Raw genomic sequence first — 22,772 nt, forward strand, 5'->3', positions numbered from 1 at the left:
GTAATCCATTGCTGTGTACAAACGACTCCAAACACACCGGCATGAAACGACTACCATTTTGTTATATCTGATGATAGCATGGGTCAGGAATTCAGGTGGAGCTTGGCTGGGCGGTTCCAGTGCTTCAAGGAGTGTCAACTGAGGTTGCTGGGTTGCAGTTGGGTGGTAGCTGGTCTGGTCTGCAGGCACCGCGAGAAGGCTGGGTTCAGCTAGGTGCCCCCCCTCCACCTCGGTCATCTCAGGACTTCTGTGGTCTCTAGCACTGTTTTCAGATTTCTTAGATGGTGGCTCAGGGCTCCCAGAGAGCAAGTTCCCAGAGACAGGAGGTAGAAGCTGCCAGCCTCCTAAGGCTTAGGCTTGGAAGCTGGCACACTCTGCTACCTCTGCTGTTCTCCATTGGTAAAAGCAATATCAAGGGGGAGAGAGCATAGACGCCACATCTCAATGAGGAAAGATCAAAAAACTTGGGGCCATCTCCAACCCCTGACACATACTCCCTCCAATTACCATCACCTTCTTCATTTGCTTAGAGCTGGGCTTACAAAGTTGTTGTCTGGGTCAAATTCACCTGCAGATTGTGTTCGTTTGACCCACACCTGGTTGTTGTTGTGTTGTTTAATTAAGTGACTTTGGACCTGCATAGACTCCCCACCCCAACACTGGTCCCACCGCTTCCCATTGTCTGCCAGAAGCTCCTTCTTAGGCTCCTGCCCAGTTCCTGAGGCCCAAAGCTTTGTGATCCTGAATTAGTGGGTGCCAGGGATAAGCTTAGCTCCATGGACTTGTGCATTGTAAGGAAAGTAAGACCAAATGATTAAGGTTTTTATAGAATTCATCTCTCTTGCCCAATTTCTAGAAGGAAATGTTGGTCCGACAAATGCAAAGCCCTTTTCTGAAGGCCCCCAAGATGAAGCCGGCATGGTGCTGGGGAAAGAACACTGGGCTGGGGGACTTAGAAGCCTGTGGTCTAGTCACTGCACTTCCTGTGTGGCCTTGAACAGGTCACCTGGCCTCTCTGGGCTGTTACTTTGACAACATATGGGACAAAGGGAAGGGCAGGGTTTGGAGTCAGCCCCAAGTTTGAAGCCCAGCTCTGCCACTTATCCTCACCCTGGCCTCAGTTGCTTCTCTAAAAATTGGGGTCACAGTGTGTATCCCACAGGGCTGGGGCAAGGAGGAAAGACAGCAACATGTGCAAACCACTTGGTCCCCTGCTGACATTCTGTCCTTGCATGGACCCTGCAAAGCCCAAGCCCCCAGCCCAGGTGGAATCTTGCTCCCCTAGGTGCCTAGCCCAGGGCCATCCACATAGCAGGGGCTTGGAAAACATGTGTTGAATTGAACTGACTCTTTGTAAAACAAAGCAATGGGGAAAGAATTCAGAACATGGACCCATAAAGCAACCTGGACAAGAATGTTCTTAGGAGCTTTATTTTATGCCTAGTAGCCCAATGTGTCCATTAACAAGACAATGACTAAACAAACTGTGCTGTCTTCTTACAATGGAATACTGGGGAAGAAAAAAAAAAAAACATTGCCATCCAGTCAATTTCAACTTATAGCAACCCTAGAGGACACAGTAGAACTGCCCCATAGGGTTTGCCAGGGGTGATCCTTATGGAAGCAGACTGCCACATCTTTCTTCCACAGAACAGCAGGTGGGTTCAAATGACTGACCTTTTGGTTAGCAGCCAAGCTCTTAATTACGGCACCACCAAGACTCCTAATGAAATACTACTCAGTAATGAAAAAGGAATAAACTACAGGTACAGACAACAGTGTGGGTGAATATCAAAAATATAATGCTGTGAGAAAAAAAGCCTTTACGAGAGATTACGTACCGTATGATTGCATTTCTGTGAAGTTCTAGAACAGGAAAGAAACCAGAATAATGGTTGCCTTTGAAGACAAAGGGCTTCAGAAACCCTGGTGGCATAGTGGTTAAGCGCTACACCTGCTAACCAAAAGGCTGGCAGTTCAAATCCACCAGGCGCTCCTTGGAAACTCTATGAGACAGTTCTACTCTAACCTATATGAGTCAGAATCGACTCAACGGCAATGTTGTTAGTTGTTGTTAGGTTCCGTCGAGTTGGTTCTGACTCATAGCAACCCTATGCACAACAGAACAAAACGCTGCCTGGTCCTGCGCCATCCTTACAATTGTTTTACGCTTGAGCTCATTGTTGCTTCTGTGTCAATCCACCTCACTGAGGGTCTTCCTCTCCTTCACTGACCCTCTACTTTGCCAAGCATGATGTCCTTCTCCAGGGACTGATCCCTCCTGACAACATGTCCAAAGTATGTAAGACGCAGTCTCGCTATCCTTGCTTCTAAGGAGAATTCTGGCTGTACTTCTCCTAAGACAGATTTGTTCGTTCTTTTGGCAGTCCGTGGTATATTCAATATTCTTTGCCAACACCACAATTCAAAGGTGTCAGCTCTTCTTCGGTCTTCCTTATTCATTGTCCAGCTTTTGCATGCATATCATGCGATTGAAAATACCATGGCTTGGGTCAGGCGCACCTTAGTCTTCAAGGTGACATCTTTGCTCTTCGACACTTTAAAGAGGTCCTTTGCAGCAGATTTACCCAATGCAATGCGTCTTTTGATTTCTTGACTGCTGCTTCCATGGCTGTTGATTGTGGATCCAAGTAAAAGGAAATCCTTGACAACTTCAATCTTTTCTCCATTTATCATGATGTTGCTCATTGATCCAGTTGTGAGGATTTTTGTTTTCTTTACGTTGAGGTGCAACCCATACTGAAGGCTGTGGTCTTTGATCTTCATTAGTAAGTGCTTCAAGTCCTTTTCACCTTCAGCAAGCAAGGTTGTATCATCTGCATAACACAGGTTGTTAATGAGTCTTCCTCCAATCCTCATGCCCTGTTCTTCTTCATATAGTCCAGCTTCTTGGATTATTTGCTCAGCATACGGATTGAATAGGTATGGTGAAAGAATACAACCCTGACACACACCTCTCCTGACTTTAAACCAATTAGCATCCCCTTGTTCTGTCCAAACAACTGCCTCTTGATCTATGTAAAGGCTCCTCATGAGCACAATAAAAAAATAAAGTGTTCTGGAATTCCCATTCTTTGCAATGTTATCCATAATTTGTTATGATCCACACAGTCGAATGCCTTTGCATAGTCAATAAAACACAGGTAAACATCCTTCTGGTATTCTCTCCTTTCAGCCAGGACCATCTGACATCAGCAATGATATCCCTGGTTCCACATCCTCTTCTGAAACCGGCCTGAATTTCTGGCAGTTCCCTGTCGATATACTGCTGCAGCTGTTTTTGAATGATCTTCAGCAAAAATTTGCTTGCATGTGATATTAATGACAGTGTTCTATAATTTCCACATTCGGTTGGATCACCTTTCTTGGGAATAGGCATAAACATGGATCTCTTCCAGTCAGTTGGCCAGGAAGCTGTCTTCCATATTTCTTGGCATAGACAAGTGAGCACCTCCAGTGCTGCATCTGTTTGTTGAAACATCTCAATTGATATTCCATCAATTCCTGGGGTCTTGTTTTTTGCCAGTGCCTTCAGAGTAGCTTGGATTTCTTTCTTCAGTACCATCGGTTCCTGATCATATGCTACCTCTTGAAATGGTTGAACAGCGACGAATTCTTTTTTGTATAATGACTGTGTATTCCTTCCATCTTCTTTTGATGCTTCCTGCGTTGTTTAATATTTTCCCCATGGAATCCTTCATTATTGCATCTGGAGGCTTGAATTTTTTCTTCAGTTCTTTCAGCTTGAGAAATGCCGAGCGCGTTCTTCCGTTTTGGTTTTCCATCTCCAGTTCTTTGCACATGTCATTGTAGTACTTTACTTTGTCTTCTCAAGACACCCTTTGAAATCTTCTGTTCAGTTCTTTTTACTTCATCAATTCTTCCTTTTGCTTTAGCTGCTCGACGTTCGAGAGCAAGTTTCAGAGTCTCCTCTGACATCCGTCTTGGTCTTTTCTTTCTTTCCTGTCTTTTCAATGTCCTCTTGCTTTCTTCATGGATGATGTCCTCGATGCCATTCCACAACTCGCCTGGTCTTCGGTCACTAGTGTTCAATGTGTCAAATCCATTCTTCGGATGGTCTCTAAATTCAGGTGGGATATATTCAAGGTCGTATTTTGGCTCTCCTGGACTTGCTCTGATTTCTTCAGTTTCAGCTTGAACTTGCATGTGAGCAATTGATGGTCTGTTCCACAGTTGGCCTCTCACCTTGTTCTGGGTGATGACATTGAGTTTTTCCATCATCTCTTTCTGCAGATGTAGTTAATTTGATTTCTGTGTGTTCCATCTGGCGAGGTCCATGTGTATAGTTACCGTTTATGTTGGTGAAAGAAGGTATTTGCAATGAAGAAGTCGTTGGTCTTACAAAATTCTATCGTTCGACCTCCGGCATTGTTTCTATCACCAAGGCCATATTTTCCAACTACTGATCCTTCTTTGTTGCCAACTTTCACATTCCAATCACCAGTAATTATCAATGCATCTTGATTGCATGTCCGATCAATTTCAGACTGCAGTAGCTGATAAAAATCTTCTGTTTCTTCATCTTAGGCCTTAGCAGTTGGTGTGTAAATTTGAATAATAGTCGTATTAACTGGTCTTCCTTGTAGGGGTATGGATATTATCCTATCACTGACAGCGTTGTACTTCGGGATAGATCTTGAAATGTTCTTTTTGATGATGAATGCAACACCATTCCTCTTCAAGTTGTCATTCCCAGCATAGTAGACTATATGCTGATTGTCTGATTCAAAATGGCCAATACGAGTCCATTTCAGCTCACTAATGCCTAGGATATTGATGTTTATGCGTTCCATTTCGTTTTTGACAATTTCCAATTTTCCTAGATTCATACTTCATACATTCCAGGCTCTGATTATTAATGGATGTTTGCAGCTGTTTCTTCTCATTTTGAGTCACACCACATCAGCAAATGAAGGTCCCAAAAGCTTTACTCCATCCACGTCATTAAGGTCGACTCCACTTTGAGGAGGCAGCTCTTCCCCAGTCATCTTTTAAGTGCCTTCCAACCTGGGGGGCTCATCTTCCAGCACTATATCAGACAATGTTCCGCTGCTATTCATAAGGTTTTCACTGGCTAATGCTTTTCAGAAGTAGACTGCTGGGTCCTTCTTCCTAGTCTGTCTTAGTCTAGAAGCTCAGCTGAAACCTGTCTTCCATCGGTGACCCTGCTGGTGTCTGAATACCAGTGGCATAGCTTCCAGCATCACAGCAACACGCAAGGCCCCACAGTAAGACAAACTGACAGATACGTGGACGCAGAGGCATTAGGTTTTTTTTGTTTGTTTTGAGGACAAGGATTGATTGCGAAGTGGAAGAGGGAACTTTCTGGAGTGAGGGTGACATTCTACATGGTGAGATGGGTTTGGGTTACACAGTGTATGCATTTGTCAAAACTCATTGAGTGGTACACTTGAGATTTGTGCATTTTCGTTGTGTATAAATTTTACCTCAAAAGAAAAAAAGAATTTAAATAAATATTGGACTCTAATTAATGACATGCATGCTAAGTGTTTAGGAGTAAAGCATGCTGATATCTGCAGCTTACTTTGGAATGCATCAAAGAAATCAGATGGGTGGGTGGATGGACGGATAGAGGGATGGACAGAAGAGAGATAGATGATAAAGCAAATGTGGTAAAACGTTAATTGCAGGATCTAGGTGGTAGGTATATGAGTGCTTACGGTACGCTTCTTTAAACTTTTCTGCATGTTGCAAACATTCACAATCAAATATTGAGGGAAAATGCATGAAACTGCAGGGCTAAGCTCAGAGAGGGTCGGTGACTCATACATCGTCACACAGCCTTTCACAGAGATGAAGGCTGGTTTTCAAGGAAGTGAATGTCACTTATGAAGAAGCAGTAGAGGAAGAATTAGATTGGCACTTGATAAATCCCTTCACCTCTCTGAGACTCAGTATCCCTATCTGTAAAATGGAGAGAACGCTACAGCAAAGGGTTGTTGCCAGATTAAATGAAAAACTGTTATCTTGAACTAGCGGCACTCTGCAGGAAACTGGTAGAAAGCAGCTTGATTCTTTCCAGGCAAACCTGGCCCCTCCTCCTCATTCAGATTTCAGCTTAAATGTGGCCTTCCCTGGCCAGCCGACCTGACCTAGCCCCCCATATCCCCCATCCATTAATCTGTTTTAATTGTCTGTGTGACACTTCTCTCTATCTGATACAGTTCTTCCATCTTCCTTAATCTGATTTGTTATCTGCCTCCTCCCCCTATAACATGGACTCCACGAGAAGAAGAACTTTGCCTTGTTCACAGCTATATCCCCAGTCCCTAAAACAGTCTTGGGCATATAGTCGGCACAGCAACTCTTTGTTGAATGAAATAATGAATCAATAGGTCTGGATAAACTCTGGGATAATCACTCAAGAACAGAATTCTTTTTATTTCCTTTATTGTGATAAATAAACATGTAAGAACGCATTTGCCATTTCAGCCTTCTTCACATGTAAAATTCAGTGACATTAGTTATATTCACCATGTCGTTCAACCACCACATGACCCATTTCCAAATTTTTCCAACACCCTAATAGAAGCTCAGTGTCCCCTAAGCAATAAGTCCCCCTTTAACCATCCCTGCCACCCACCCCTGGTAACCACTAATAAACTTTGGTCTCTATACACTTGCCTAGTCTAGATATTTCCTCTAAGTAAGATCATACAATATTTGTCTTTTTGTGTCAGTCACAGAATTCTGCCTCTCAGAGTTTGTCTATTGCTAACATCACTCCTTAGAATAGCAGGAAGAGGACTTAGGGATCAGCCACCCAGCCCCATTTTACAGATGAGGAAACTAAGGCCCAGAGAGGTACTGCAGATTTCCCAGCATGCACAGCTGGTCAGTGGCTGAGCAGAGACAGGGCCCAGGCCTGCTGACTCTCAGCTTGATACTCTTGCCGCTCCAGCAGGGCGCTGGGGCTCACGGTCTAATGCTCAGACCCCAGGAGCAGCCATCAGATGGACCGACAGACAGGCTCCATTGGCCTGGGCTGCCAGCGATGCCGTGTGCTAATTATAGTGGGCAGGATATGCTAGCCCAGCTCTGTTGGCTGGCTTGTCTTGCCCCGTTCAGCAGGTGGGCCAACTGGCGTAGGCGGCCGACTGGCCTTGTCTGTGGGTTTGCCGGCAGCTGGTGGTGCTGATGCAGGCCTGATCGTCTGCAGTGCCTGCCGAGCGTGGTGGGCCAGGCAGATTGGCACAGCAAGGGCCCTCCCAGAGGGCTGGCAGCCCCTCCTGACTGCACCGGTCGGCCAGGCTGACACAAGCTTGTCATCTGTCCCTATGATGAACCCTTACCAGACACAACCTGTCTACACAGGCGTGCTTAATGATGGGCAGCCCAGGAGGTGGCACTCAGACTCAGTGCTGGTGTGGCCAGTGTGGGACATGGCGGCTGGGGATTCAGGCCAGACTCCAGTACGGAGCTGTGCAGATACTGGGATTAGGCAGGACTCAGCCATGCCCCCCCCCCCAACCCCCACACCTGTCCTCCTGGCTCATAGGAGCCAAAGATCCACTTTGAAAGAGGCTGGAATAATAGTCTCCTCATCTCTGTTCCAACTCCCTCCTCTCAAGTTCAGACAGGTCTTGCCCCGTCGATCCTTTGTGATCTTTCTGAAAAAGGTAGGACCCGTTGCTCCCGTTTGAAGCCTTCAGTGGCTCCCCATTTTCCCCAATAAAATAATAGCAACAATAACATCTACTATGTAATATCTGAAGTCTCTGGATAGTGCAAACATTAACACATTAGCCAAAAGGTTGGCGGTTTGAGTCCACCCAAAAGCACCTCGGAAGAAAGATGTGGCAATCTACTTCCATAAAACCAGCCACTAAAAACCCTGTGGAGGACAATTCTACTCTGACACACGTGGAGTCACCATGAGATGGCGTCAATTCAATGGTAACTGGTTTTTAATGTGATATGTGCCACACGAAGTATTTTGTTGTTGTTGTTGCGTGCCATTGAGTTGATTATGACCCATAGTGACCCCATGTGGCATAATAGGGTTTTCTGGGTTGTAATCTTTATGGAAACAGATGACAGGTCTTTCCCCACTGAACTGCTGGGTGGGTTTGAACCACCAGTCTTTTGGTTAGCAGCCGAGTGCTTTACCGTTTGTACCACCAGGGCTCCTCTAAGCACTTTACAACTAATAATAATGGCACACAATTATAGAGTGTTTACGGCATGCCAGGCACTTTACTAACTGTTTTATATGTAACCATTAATTTCATCCTCCAGTCCCCCTATGAGCTAGTCTTACTGCTATCCCCATTTTACAGATGAGGAAACTGAGACAGGAGAGATGAAGTAACATGACTGAGATTATGCAGTTAGTAATTGGTAGAGGCTGGATTTGAACCCGAGCATTCAACTCCAGAGCCTAGCCACTGCCCAGACACAGACTCTGTAGGCATGAATCCCGTGGCCAGGCTCCTCGTCTCCCTCACCCCACCTTGCATCCCGCAGAGCCCAGCCTAAATTACTGATCACTCTGCATGGGCCCTGGAGCCCTGGTGGCACCATGGTTAAAGTGATCCAAAAGGTCAGCTAACTAAAAGGTCAGCAGTTTAAATCCACTAGCGGCTCCACGGGAGAAAGATGTGGTAGTCTGTTTCCATAGAGATTTATAGCGTTGAAAACCCTACAGGGTCGCTATGAATTGAAATCTACGGGATGGCATGGGTTGGTTTCTTTGTTTTTCTCTGCCTGGGCCTCACCTTCTCTCCTACCTTTGCCTGGCCGCCCCCTATGCCTGGAGTGCCCAGCTGCCTGGGTGACTTGTCTCCATTCTCCAAGAATAGCTCTGCAGACCCTGAGCGCGGGGCCTGTCCTGAGCCTCCATGGCAGGGCTCACTGCTTCCTCCCTGCCCCCAGCTGGCTCCATTCTTCATTCAGGGTGAGCAGCTATTGCCGATGTTTCTCTCTGTGACCCCGACACCCGCCTTACTGTGAGCTCCTGGATGAGCAGGATTGTTCCTGACACATCCTGCATCCACGGACCTGGCTGTCAGGAAGTACTGAGTGAGTGAACTAATGAATGAGAAGCTGAGGCCATGGGATTAGGGCATCAAAGGCTGAGGGTGGGTGATGAAGAGTGGCCTTCATGGACACATAAAATGGGCCAATAAGTCCCTCCTTCCTCTCTCTTTTTCCACTCCAGTCCCTCCCCTTCTGGAACATAAGAGGGGCAGGGAGTCTTTAGCTCCACTGAGAAAAAGCCATATCTTTGGGTGTGATAAGTATATGACCCTGGAGCCCATCTGTAACACAAGGGATTTCTAGAAGAATGATTCTCAGAAGAGGGGAAGGGGTGGCCAGGAGCCAGACATGATCAGTCTGACCTGAAGGGGCAGGTGGACGCAAACATCCCAGGGGTCCAGCTGTGCAGAGCACAGTGGTGAACCTTGGTTTCTGGGGTCTGGATTCCAAGCATCGAAGAGGATGAACCAGGGGAAGGAAGGGAGCCAGGTCCCAGCTCCACACCTCCTTCCTGTGTGACCTGCCCCATTCTGGGCCTAGGTTTTGCCTTCTGTAAAGTGAGGGGTCTAGATAAGACAGTTAAGAGTCCCCTGCTCTGAGTGGCTGGGGCTCCAGGATCCTTTGGGCACCAAGGATCCTGCAGTTGACGGCCACCTCAGAAAGCTCCAAAGAGTCCCTGGAGGAAAGAGACTCTGAGGGGCTTAGGGCAGAGTCTCCCAAGTTGTGGTCCCAGACACCTGCATCCAAGTGACCTGAGAGGGGCTTGTTAAAAAGGCGCAATCCGGACCCCACCTCAGACTCCTGAATTCAAACCTCTGGGGTAGGCTTCTCGGGAAACTGACATTTTCAAGCCCCCATTCCCACTCTAGCCCAGGGGATTCTGCTGTGCTCAGAAAGGTCCTTCCTGTCCCCTGCTTCTTGCCTGCCTGTCCCTGCAGTATGGGTTGGGGAAGGCACAGGAGATGGGGAGGGGGGTTTCAAAGCATCCAAGCATGTGCCTAGTGGAGTTTGGGGGGTCATGACTGACTTTTGTATTTGATGGATGGGAGCCTGCCTGGGGGGTGGGAGATGGCAGGTGGGGCAGGGGTGGCATGGTGTTAGCTTCCAGCCTGGTAGATACAGCCTGGTATTTCTCAGAAACATACGCACAGGCACACCTGACCTGACATCCCACACCCTCAGGCTGGGGCACAGAATGGGGTATATAAACTGGGCTTACAGCTGTGGGTACGGGAATCATGGGTGTACATGCACACATACACACATACACACGCACACACATGCGCATGCACACACACACCACAGATCCACAAAGCCATAACATCTGTGCACACACCCTCTCACACACCCATAAGCAAGCCGTTATGTTCTTCCCCATGCAAACATCTAGAACTACACGCAAACATGTTCCTCATTACTCTGCCTTCTACATACACGTGCATCCTCATACCCAGCCCATAGCACAGACATTTGCACACTCACCTCTATGGGCACATATACTCAGCCACTCCCCCTTGAACACAGTTTTCTCACTCACGCACTTGCTCCTCACCACGGGCTGGCCCTGCGCTCACACCAGTTGCACACACCTCCCCATGCTGACATAAGCGCCTGCCCACGTGTGCACTGGTGGCTGTCATTCTCCCAGCACCCCCCCGGCCCCAGCCCACCCCACGCCCATCCCCTAGCTCCTGTCTGCCATCGCACAGTAACCAGAGGAGACAAGGCAATTTATGACACCAGCTGTCTCTGTCAAAACCCGATCTCCCACACACACCGGGGGAAGCCAATTATCCCACACCCGGCCCTGCCAGGAGCTGGGACTCCAAGGAGACAGAGCAGAGGTGGAACCCAGCCACCCCAAGAGGTGGGGGCACCAACTCAGGGATCTCCCCATTCTTCCTGACCTTGGGAATTGGACTCTTCCTCCCCCAGTCCGTCTGGGTGCAGAGCCTGCCCTCCCCTCTGTGGCTGCTCCTCTGGCCCCGCTCCCAGACCCAGGAGCTGTGAGAGCAGGTTCAGGGTGGAGAACAGGTGGGCGGGGGCTGGGGAGGAGAGAGGTCCAGGGTTGCCATGGCAACAAGGAAGACAGGAACCCTGTGTCCCTCCTCCCAGCAGCAGGCCACCAGGTGGCCACATCACTGTCCCCTGCTTCATCTCCACCCTCATTGTCCTCACCTCTTCCTGGAAAGGTGGCCTCATGTCCTGCACCCCACACCCTACCCTGGTGCTGCTCAGCCTAAAATATCCGCACCCTTCCCTTCCCTCTTCCCAAAACTCAGTCAGCCTCTGCTGCCTAGGCCACTTCCTATCTGGATTTTGGAACCAAACCCAGGTTGAAATCACTCCACCACTTGCCAGCTGGGCAATGGGGCAAGTGGCAGCCTTGCCCAACCTTGTAATGAAGAGGTTTATTTCTATACGAAATACTGAATGAGACCTACCACGTGCCAGGCTCTGTTCTCAGAGTTGGGGACACAGCCGTGAACAAAAGGAAGTCCCAGCTCTGTGGGCTCCAGGCTCTGTGGGAGGAGTCGGAAAAGACGTTGCGGATGTTTAAGTGAGATGACTAACTTTCTCCAGAGCCCCAGCCCTCGTCGGCTTGTTCCTGCTGTACTTCCAGCATTGAGCTCAGCTCGGGAAAGGTGCTTCCTTCGTAAACACGAGTGAATGATGGGTGTGAGGTGACCTAAGTGAGCTCTTCATGCACCCTAGTTGATCTGGGGCTGCCCTTGTGTTGAGCCTTGGAGGGGATTTTCTTGGCATAACTTCCAAGTGGCTGGAATAGGGATAGGCCTGCTCAAGCGGACTGGGAGAACATCGCTTCAAGCTTTCATTCTCTGATTTGCTTATTTATTCCACAAGCATATTAAGGACATACTGTGTGCCCCCACAAGCATATTAAGGATATACTATGTGCCCATCTGCATGCTGGGCACCCAGGGTTAAGTGAACAGGGAAGGGACTGCAAGCAAGGTGATGACTACATAGAAGTTTCTAGATACGCTCTTCATTGCCTACCTCAGGACTAGGAGCACAGTGGTAAATTCACGTTAATAGCAGCATCCACTTCACGTTTTACAAAACACTTTTATGAATATTTAAAAACCAAAGCCAAACCAGTTGCTATCCGGTCGATTCCAATTCACAGTGACCCCATGTGTGTCAGAGCAGAACTGCGCTCCGTAGGGTTTTTATAACTGTGACCTTTTGGAAGCAGATTGCCAGGCCTTTCTTCTGAGGTGCCTCTGAATGGGTTTGAACCCCAGCCTATCAGTTAGTGGCCCAGCACTGAGCCATTTGTGCCATCCGGGGGCTCTTTGCATAGACTAGTTCCTTTTAATATTCCTAACAACTCTGGAACATAGGTTTGCTTAGTGTCTCCCATTTTACAGATGAGGACACTGAAGTTCAGAGACAATGAATGACAGCACCCACCGCAGAACTGAGTCTCCTAGTAGTGCTCAGCACAGTGTTCCAGCCAAAATTCATCACTTGTATTATCTCCTTTAAAGCCCCCTTCCCCCCAACACGAACCCTATAGGGAGGCATCACCATTGCCCATTCTACAGCTGGGGAGCGTGACTCCTCCGTGCTGGGATTTGAACCTGGGCTGGCCTGCCTCAAGAGTCCAGGGGCCATCCACTCCTCCATATCTAATCGGTTCATTAAAACCCTTCTTGAAGACCCTCGCTGGCACTGCCCAGCCACAGAAACCTCAGCTGCTCTGTTTCCAGGAGAGCGAATTCCTTCTCGGCTGGAGAGGAGTTGGGATAATGTAGGCAGGCAATTTAAACAGCTCCGGCCAAATACACCGGCAGTTTTCGCTCTCTGCCACTATTACACTTTCCAGCCGTGGCGGGATTGGCCCGTAAGTGGGATATCAAGTTTATTACAGCTATTTCCAACCTGTAATTGGTTTTGTGGAACACAAAGAGAGAAGGCGGGGGGGGGGGCGAATTTTTTTCCCCTTTCTTTTTTTTTTTTTTTTTTCTCTTCCAGATGAGGGCACCCAGGGACGTTGGTGAGGCGGCTGGAGTTGGAGACTTATTTGTTTTGAAAATGAAAACCTCCAGCCAGCCGGAGCGTGGGGTGGGGGGGTCTCGAGCGCTGCTGGCTGGACTAAGTCCATTTGCCATGCTCTGGTCGCTCCACTTGAAAGGCAGCCTAGCCGGCTGCAGCAGATTTGCTGGCGGGGGGCAGTTGTGATGGGGTCCGGCAGCCGCAGGGCTGAGCCCTGGTGGGCAAGGCTGGGTCATGAGAAACCGTGAGCTCTAGGACCAGCTCTCATAGAATCAGAACATGTGGGCAGTCAGGGTAGAAAGGGCCCCCAATCTCCTTACTGAACATTTAGTGAAACTGAGGCCCAGAGAAGGCAGCAGTGTAGAGGCAGCCAGTGGGACCTAGAACCCAGGTTCCAGCCTCTCAGTCCGGGGCCTTTCCCTTCCACACAATAAGGTGCTGTCAGGGTGGGGAGGAAAGAGCCACCCATTCTTGAGCACCTACTATGTGCCTGCTGCTTTCATCAGAGTCTGACCATCCTGATGAACCTCCCTGCTTTGGGTTTAAGTAAAAATAAATAATAGCTGATATTCAATGAGCACTTCCTCTTATTATTACGGGAATAAATAACTGCAAGACAATGCTTGGCACTAGTAAGCACTCAACCAAATGCAAGCTATTGTTATTTGTAGAGTCCCTGGGTGGTGCAAACTGTTGTCATGCTCAGCTGCTAACCAAAAGGTTGGAGGTTCGTGTCCACCCAGAGGCACCTCAGAGGAAAGCACTGGCCGTTGACTTCTGAAAAATCAGCCTTTGAAAACCCTGTGGAGCACAGGTCTAATCTGACACACATGGGGTCGCCATAAGTCAGAATCAGCTCAGCGACAAATGGTTTTCAGTTATTCCTATTTCTGTGACTGTTATTATGTTTTGTTGTGTTTAGAATCCACACCTATTTTTTAAAACAAAATGCAAAAAAATCATTGTATTAGTTTCCCAGAGTTGCTGCAACAAATCACCATGAACTTGGGAACTTAAGACAACAGGAATTTATTCTCTCACGTTTTCTGGAGGACAGAAGTCTGAAATTAAGGTGTTGGCTGGGCCACTTCCTCAGATTGCTCTAGGGAAGGATCCTTCCTCACCTTTTCCAGGTGGTTCTGGTGGCTCCAGGTGTTGCTTGGCTTGTGGCAACATCACTCCAATACCTCTGTCTTCATGTGGCCTTACTTCCTGTGTCTCTGTATTCTCCTCTTCTGTCTCTTGGGAGGACACTGTCAGTGGACTTAGGGCTCACCCTCCCCGTGACTATTGTTATTACTGCCATGGGCCAAGCAATCCACCTGCCTGTCTGTGCAGGCAGTCCTATGCACTGAATTCTCACAGCAGTTCCTTTATAGATAGCCAGTATGGTTCCCATTTTGCAGATGAAGAAACTGAGCCACAGAAGCCAGGTCATACAGCCATAAGCTGAAAGTGGCAGGGCTGGGACCTGAATCTGGTCTGTGTGACCCCAAAAGCTTCTGTATATTCCACTACACCAGGCCTCCCCACATCCCAAACTCCAGTTAGGCCCTTGCCCCTCTCTTCCCAACAAATCCATTCTGAGGGGGTCAGCTCTACCACTTGCTACCTCTGTGACCTTGGGCAGCTCACTTGCCTCTCTCTTGGCCTCAGTCTATTTACCTGCAAAATGGGGGGTGACACACATCTCCCAGGACAGTTCACTTATTCAACAACCCTTGGCTCAGCATGTACCGTGTACCCATGCTGGGAGGCATAGCTTGTGGAGCTCTGTGCTGAGAATCCAAACAATGGAATGGAAATGAGGGCTCATCTACATTGTCAGGCCTGGGCAGATGCTGGTTAGAACTTGTATTCTTTTACGTAACCATACGCACAGCCTTTCCTCTCTGGCCCAGGTGTGCCCTTTGCAGGATTGGGATGTCTCCTGTGCAGGATAGCTGTTATTGCTGGGGCTTCTGGTTCATGTTAATTCTTTCTGGAACCTCGCCCTGTGGTTGGTTGGAGGACACTCTCCTGGCTGGCCAGGCTGCTTCTACCAGGGAGCCCCAGGCAGATGGGGGTCTGGGCACAGAGCCGTCCTGGGCCATGTCTATATTATGGGGCCACAGGAGCAGCTGCCTGGCTGTCCATGGGATTCCCAGTGCCCCTCTGTGGTAGGAGTTCCTGGGTGGTAAAAGGAGTTAAGCTACTAACTGAAAGGTTGATTGTTCAAATCCACCCAAAGGTGCCTTGAAAGAAAGGCTGGCGATCTACTTCTGAAAGGTCACAGCCAATGAAAACCCCTGGAGCAGAGTTCTAGGCCAAAAACACATAGGGTTGCCATGAGTCAGAATTGGCTTGATGGCAACTCATTTGTTTTTGCTTTTTGGTGCACAGTAAGACTTTATTCATTCATTCATTCATTCATTTAACAAGCATTTATTGCGTACCAAGTGCCAAATGCTGGAACAGAACAGTGAACAGAACAGATAAATACTCTGCCCTCATGAAGCTTATGTTCTATGGGCAGCTTACATTCAAGGGCCAGTTGAATGAATGAATGAACCTCCCCCTGTGAGAAGGAAAACTCACACATCCTTGGGGTGTGCCCTCCCCCCATAGCACCTGGTCTATGCAGCTCACTCACGTGCCCTGTCAGCTTTGCAGCATCTGCCTGCCCTGGAGACTAACTCAGGGCTCCCTCCCCCAAAGGCATCTAGGAGCCCCTGAGACCTACCCACTTCCAGGCACTGGCTCAGGGCATCCTAGCACTCCCTCTTTGCGCTGTGATAATGACTATTAGCAGTTTCCAGGGTCCTCCTCTCTCCACCCCTACTGCCTAGCATGTACACCCAGCCCCCAGGCCTTGGTTGCCCACTTTGACTCTGGCTCCTCCCAGCTGCCTTCCTCCCCAGGATGGGTCCCTTCTTTCATTTACCAACTTACCGCACCCTCTGGCTTTTCAGCAAAAGGCACTGGACTCTCCAGCCCCAGCCCTGGAGGGCAATGAGGGGCATGAGGAAAGAGGTGTCCCAGAAGAGCTTTAGCATTGGTGAAAGTAGCTGCCATGGCTGGGCACTTACCTCGTACCAGGTGCTCTTGACAAGCCCCATCTTATTTAATCTCACAAGGAGCTAGATTGCATTGTCCGCACTTAGTAGATGAGGAAAGCGAGGCTTAAAGAGGTGAATGACTTACTCAAGAGCACAAAGTAACGAAAATCTAGAATTCAAGTGGGGATGGAAGAAATCAACCTGGCCTCATGCTTAAAAGCCTCTCATAGGTAGGGGGAGCCAGCCTGGGTCTGAGGCACTCCCTGAAGAGGGCCCGTCTCCTCCAGGAAGCCTGCCATGAGCACCCCTCCCTTCAATAGAATTCTTGGTTCCTTCATGAATGTCGGGTAACACTTGGCAAGTACCTGTGGCTGCAGCCATCACCTTTCTAACTGGTCTCAGCTAATTGTGGCTGTGTATCTCCCCCACCAGACTTCGAATGAGCCAATGGTGGAGTGCAACCATGTCTAAAATTCATTTTCTTCTCTCCCTTGGGACTTAGAACAGTGCCTGCATGTCTTGGTGTTGCTATCTGTTGACATGGAGTCAGCTCCGACTCATGGCGACCCCATGTACAACAGAATGAGACATTGCCAGGTCCTGCACCATCTTCACTATCATTGGTGCACTCGAGTCCATTTTTGCAGCCACTGTGTATTTTGAGTGCCTTCCACCCCAGGGGGCTCATCTTTCAGCGCTATATTGGACAGTGCTCTGTGTGATCCACAGGGTTTCTATTGGTTAATTTTTGGAAGTAGATTGCCACACCTTTTGTCTTAGTCTCTTAGTCTGGAAGTTCTGCTAAAAACTGTCCCACAGGTGACCCTGCTGGTATTTGAAATACCAGTGGCATAGCTTTCAGCGTCACAGCAACACACAAGCCACCAAAATACAACAAACTGACAGATGGGTGTTGGCTGCATGTCTTAAAACCAAAAGAAAAAAAAACCTGTTGCCATCGAGTCCATTCTGACTCATGACAACCCCATATGTTAGAGTGGAACTGTTCCATAGGGTGTTCTTGGTTGTAATCTTTATGGAAGCAGATTGCCAGGCCTTTCTTCTGTGGCACCACTGGGTGAGTTCAGACCCCCAACCTTTTGGTTAGCAGCCAAACACAAACTGTTTGCACCACCCAGGGATCAACTGTACATCTTAGGCCTGGGGAAACGATTGCGGAATTAAAGAGCACGTGTCTTCCTGCACGCACCTAACCTAATACCCACCACACCCTCTGCCCATAGCCTGTGACCCCCTACCCTCTGTCTTGGAGGCTCTAATTGCCAGGAATTGCAGAATAACCTCCTTGCAAATAGCCACTCGCCCACTGGCCTGGGGCCTGAGAGTGTATCTGAGTCTCTCCCTCTTCCTTTACCTTCGCCAAAGCTGGGAGAGGTCAGAGCGAGTTGCAAGAACAGGGACGGTGGGTCCCATCCTCCAGTCCCCATGGCTGGGACTCAGGTGCTGGTCTCTGCTGCCTGAGGCAGATATAACAGAAGCCGTTAGTTATTTACTCATCAGGCTGACAGTGAGAACCCACACAGGGCTCCAGAGAAAAAGATGTAAATAAAGTCAAAGGAAAACTAGGCGCGTCCTTGAAACTCCCCTGTCCCTCAGCCTGAAACGGGGATTTACGACTTGGCTAATTCCTCGGTGCTTTATCTGGGGAGTGTGGGCATGTGTGAATAGGTGAGGGGTGCCAGTGTATTTTCCTAGTCATAAAACCCCCGGTCCCTGCGAATAAATTCGAGGAGACGGTTTTACTGACTGCCTTTTTTCTCCTTTGTGTAATAAAAAAAAATGGAGTGAAATTTGAGATGGGGATGATAAGGGCTGCCGAATTTTAGGAGGAGATAAAAAAGCAGTACCTGGAGGGAGAGACAGGGCCCAGAGACCAGCTGCAAGTCAAATAGGCGGGATATCTTCCACTTTTAGGACTTTGGGAGAAAAATGCCCCAAACCACCACTGGGCTTCTGGCATCATCACTCATAAGGAGCCAGCCACTGGGCAGGTGGAGAGAGGGGAGGTGTTTCGTTCCTATATAACCCTAGTCAACCTGGTGGGCTGGGATATCAACCTTAGCATGAGTATAAATCTCACCTTTGCCAGGAACCCAGCATGGAACTCAGCCAAATCACTTTGTCTTTCCGAGCCTCAGTTTCTTCATCTGCAAAATGGGAGAGCATTATCTATTCTGGGGAACAGTGGTAGTTCAGTGGTAGATCTCTCACCTCCCATGCAGGAGTCCCTCTCTCCTCATCCCTTGTTCCAGAAGCCAACTTCAATTCCCAGCCAACGCAGCTCACATGCAGCCACCACCCATCTGTCGGTGGAGGCTTAGGTATTGTGATGGATGCTGACCAGGCTGTAGAGGAGTTTCCAGATTAATACAGACTAGGAAGAAAAGCCTGGTGATTACGTCCCAAAAAATTAGGCAACGAAAACGTTAGGGATCACAATGAGCCAATCCCATTGTGCATGGGGTTGCCATGAGTCAGGGGCCACGTCCACAGCAGCTAACAACAACAACAACATTGTCTATTCAACTCAGTTTCCAGGGACATTGTGGACTCATAGGAAATGATGGGCTTAAAGCAGGGCTTCAACCTCAATGTTCCTGACGTTGGGGCTGGATGTTTCTTTGTTGTGGGGGCTGCCCTGTGCATTGTAGGATGTATAGCAGCACCCCTGCCCTCCACCTACTAGATGACAATAACACATCACCCCTAATTGTAACAACCAAAAATGACTCCAGGCCTTGCCAAATGTCCCCTGGAGGGCAAAGTCCCCCCCAGTTGAGAACTACTGCTTTAAAAGCACTTTGGTGACTTTAAAAGGCTCGATGAATGTGGTGGAGGGAAGAGCCATGTGTGGAGGGAGCCCCTGGTACATCATGGCCTCCCCACCAGGTTGGGATGCTGAGATGTGGGGAGATGGAAGCTGTGATCATCACAGAGGCCAAGCCACTTATGGCCTCTTCCTCACCTGGGGCCCTGTGCCAAGCTGGCAGTCAGCTACCTGGGCATTCTGCTGCAGCATGATGTCCGACACATTGGGGGTAGGCACCTGCCTGGGGGTGAATGTTAGTTTGGCTCCCAGCCAAAGAGAGTCAGCCCCTCTTCTCCCCCTCCTCCTCTTCTAGCTGGTTCTCTCCCTCCCTCCTCCTCCACTTACCTCGTCCTCTCTTCTGGAAGCCGGGTCCTGTGCTGTAGAGGGAGGAAGATGAGAGGTCGCGTTTTCCTGACTTCCAGAGTGCACCCTGATGCACAACGAAGACGCACCAAGCCCTCAGAGGGAAAACGGGGAAGTGTATCAGTGTAGATAAGCCCGGAGAAGAGTCAAGAGGGGTGGGGGCTTAGCAAGGGGTAAGGAGAAGGGGTCCCAGAGATTGTGAAGGCACCGTCATCATTCTATCCAGAACCATCCAGGGCTCCCTGGGGACCCTGGTGTGTTTGGCATCAGGGGGAAGCAGGACATGGATCCGATCAAGGCCCCCTTACTCTGCGTGAGCTTGCAGTCTGTGGAGGCTGACCCACAGAGATGTGACATATAGCAGGCGTTCAATAAATACTGGCTGGATCGAACTGAACCTGTGTCCCCTAAACCAGCAGCAGCACCGCCTAAGCCAGATGCAGTCCAAGTCAGCTTGGGTGCAGATGAGTCCAGCGGAGCCCAGCTGCACCTGGGCCCATCCTCTCAGGAAGGTGACAAACCCAAGCTCCAATCACCACCTTTGCTGGGGGAAGCAGCTTTCAGCATCCCCCACCACAGTCCCCTGGAGAAACCCCATCCCTGACCACCCCCTCCCAGCCCTGCTGGCACTGCCTCCACCATGCAGAGCTGCAGGGAGTTAATTCCACTTCTCCAGGCCCAGGCATGAGGCCTCCCCATGGTCGTAGGCTGTTAGCTCGGAGCCCAGCTGAGCGGCGAGGGGATGCAAGCTCCCAGTCTATAATAGAGTTGCTGAGACAAGCGGAAAACTGCAGCCGAGTAAACAGATAAATAATTGAAACAGTGACAACATATACCTTGCTGCTTTGTGGAGTAACACTTTCATTATCCGGAGGTGGCACGACAGGGAAGGCGGACGGCCTCTGGGAGGACCGGACACTGGGGTTCGGCTTTTAATCAGCTATGAACAGCTGGGCACCTGAACAGCCTTTGTCTTCCAGCCCCAGTTTTATTATCGTCTTCTGAGGTCCCCTGCCTTCTCGGGCCTCTGTGTTCCTAGGTGAAATGGGGATGTCATTACCTCCCTCCAGGCCACCTCCCAAGGGCCCCCAGAAGAGGATAAGTTCTCCACCCCTAGCATTTCTCTCCACCCCACCGTGTGCATTGGTTAGGGTCTCCCCAGCCTCTTTCCCGGTCTCCTGCCTCCAAGCTTGTCCCCTTTGATCCAGCCTCACCCTAAGTCCAGAAGAGCTTTAATAGAATCTGATTGTGGCCCTTTACCACTGCCCACAACTCCCCACCACCTTCAAGAGGAAGCTGAGCTCCTCTGCCTACAAGGCCCTTCATGATTTGGCCCATGCTTTCCTCCCCAGCATCTTCTCACGCCACCCCCTGTCAGCTCCAGGCACTCCAAATGCGGCATACATTCACTGAGCACGCCTGGCTCTTTCCTGCCTCAGGGCCTTTGCTCCTACTGTGTTTCTGCCTGGAAAGCACTCCAGGCATTTGCCTTGCTAGCTCCTACTATTACTTCAGAAGGCAACTTAGACATCGCTTCCTCCAGGAAGCACTCTGTGACTACCGCATCCTCATGATGTGGGCTGCCCCTCCCCTGGGCTTCCCAGGCATTCTGGATCTACCCCTTGGAGGATTTACCAGAAATTATTGCAATTTAGCTTGTTTGTCTCCCCCATGAGGTTTTTGTAACAGTGACTGCCCCCCACAGTCCCCAAATCTTCTCTCTACTTTCCTTCCAGACTGATTCCCCATTCCTTCTCTCCCTGAGGGCCAAGAAGGCTTTGAGACCAGGTTGTGATCCTGTGGCTGACTCTGCAAAACACAGCTATACTCTCTGGTCCTGCCCACCACTTCCCAAGCATTGCTTATCACTTCTGCAAGGCAGACCAGGCACAGAAGGGAGACAGCCTGATGCACTGGAAAGAGCTAGACAGAACAGACAGGGTGTGAGTCCCAACTCTGCTTCTTCTTAGCTGTAGGGCCTCGGGAGGTCACTTCACTTCAGAGCCTCAGTTTACACATCAGTAAAATGGGGATGAACATCCCTTCCATCCTGGGAGGATATAGTGATAGCTGTGACATTTTCAATGAGAAGCTTCTCCAGAAGCCCCTGCCACGTAGAATGGTGTGGCTTGGCCTGGCTGACTGCTCACCTGCGGCTGTTTCTGTGCTCTGTTGCAGGTGACAGATGGTGGCACCATCAAACAGAAGATCTTCACCTTCGATGCCATGTTCTCCACCAACTACTCCCACATGGAGAACTACCGCAAGAGGGAGGACCTGGTGTACCAGTCCACTGTGAGGTGAGGGTCTGTGCCCTGGTGGGGTGAGTGGGGGAAGGGACAGGGCCTGGAAGGGGCATTTCTCGGCCTTTTCAAGCCAACTTCCTCAGTGGTCTTGGGAGTTCTCAGGATCGCCCTCCATGGACTTGGAGGGCAGTGCTGGGGGCTCTGCTGCAGAAGTGAGACCCCACCCCCAGAGAGACACAGAGGCAGGAAGGGGGCGAGTCACAGCTCCTGCACCTTGAGCGGGCATCAGGCCCTTAATGTCGCCTCCTCAGCCAGCTCCTCCAGTAGGTGAAGTTTCCATGCCCGATTTCCAGATGAGGACACTGAAGCCCAGAGAGAGTGAGCAACATGCCTTAAGTCACACAGCCAGGGATGACCGAGCTGGTGTGTGAACCAGGTCTGCCTGGCTCGGGAGCCCATGCAACACCTTCTCATATTTCCCACGGACTCCAAGGCCACAAGGGCCACAAGTCTGGAAAGGAAAACAGACCCCAAATAGCTGACCCCAGGTCAGGAGCAGCAGGGTGGGAAGGAAGGAGCCTGCAAGGATGGAGGCTCACTTCCCACCCTCACTTTCCAGAGGCTTTAAGGCACTAGAATCAGCCTAGCTAGATCCCATTCCAGGCCCTGCCACTTTCCAGGTGCATGGGTACCCATGGCCCCATGCATTCCCTAAAAGACCCCAAGCCTGTCTTAGTCCTCTGACTGTCCCCCTCCTTAGAGTGACTTTCTCCCTGTGGGTACCTGGAAAACTCCTGATCACCCTTCAGAACCCAACCTAAGCAGATCCCCCCATGGGAGACCTCAAGAGCATCCGTTACCCCAGCAGAATGGATCTCCCCCACAGCTGGAGTGCTGCAGCTGCACTAGTAACTGCCCCGCCACTAGAGGGAGCCCTCGCTGCATTAATGCAAAGTAACTTCGCACAACACTGAGTGTGTGTGCAGTTTTGCAACGTATACACACGCACTTCCCACATTACACTTTTTCTAGCCTGGTGCCCAGTCAGAAAGTGGCAGCTTACTCCAAAGCTGGAGGAGAAGCCAGCTGCACTAGACACATTGGAAGTGCTTCAGCAGACCCCAGCCCACATGCCCACGCCTCGTGTCGGGGCTGGAACATTCCCCATTAGTGCCTTGCACCACACCATCTTCAGACCCTGACCGGAGGGAGACGGGAATGCATCTCCAA

At 49.7% G+C, this 22,772-nt stretch overlaps 1 protein-coding gene across 1 annotated transcript in view; it reads left to right on the plus strand.

Annotated features, from left to right (window-relative positions):
* Positions 1-22,772, plus strand: part of IGSF21 (immunoglobin superfamily member 21) — a 354,878-nt gene that overhangs the window by 221,276 nt on the left and 110,830 nt on the right. The window contains exon 3 of the mRNA XM_010593063.2: positions 21,475-21,596. Within this exon, the coding sequence (XP_010591365.2) occupies positions 21,475-21,596 (122 nt within the window). The remainder of the gene's footprint in view (positions 1-21,474; positions 21,597-22,772) is intronic.

Source organism: Loxodonta africana, chromosome 3 (genome assembly GCF_030014295.1).
Source record: "Loxodonta africana isolate mLoxAfr1 chromosome 3, mLoxAfr1.hap2, whole genome shotgun sequence".
Lineage (NCBI taxonomy): Eukaryota > Metazoa > Chordata > Mammalia > Proboscidea > Elephantidae > Loxodonta > Loxodonta africana.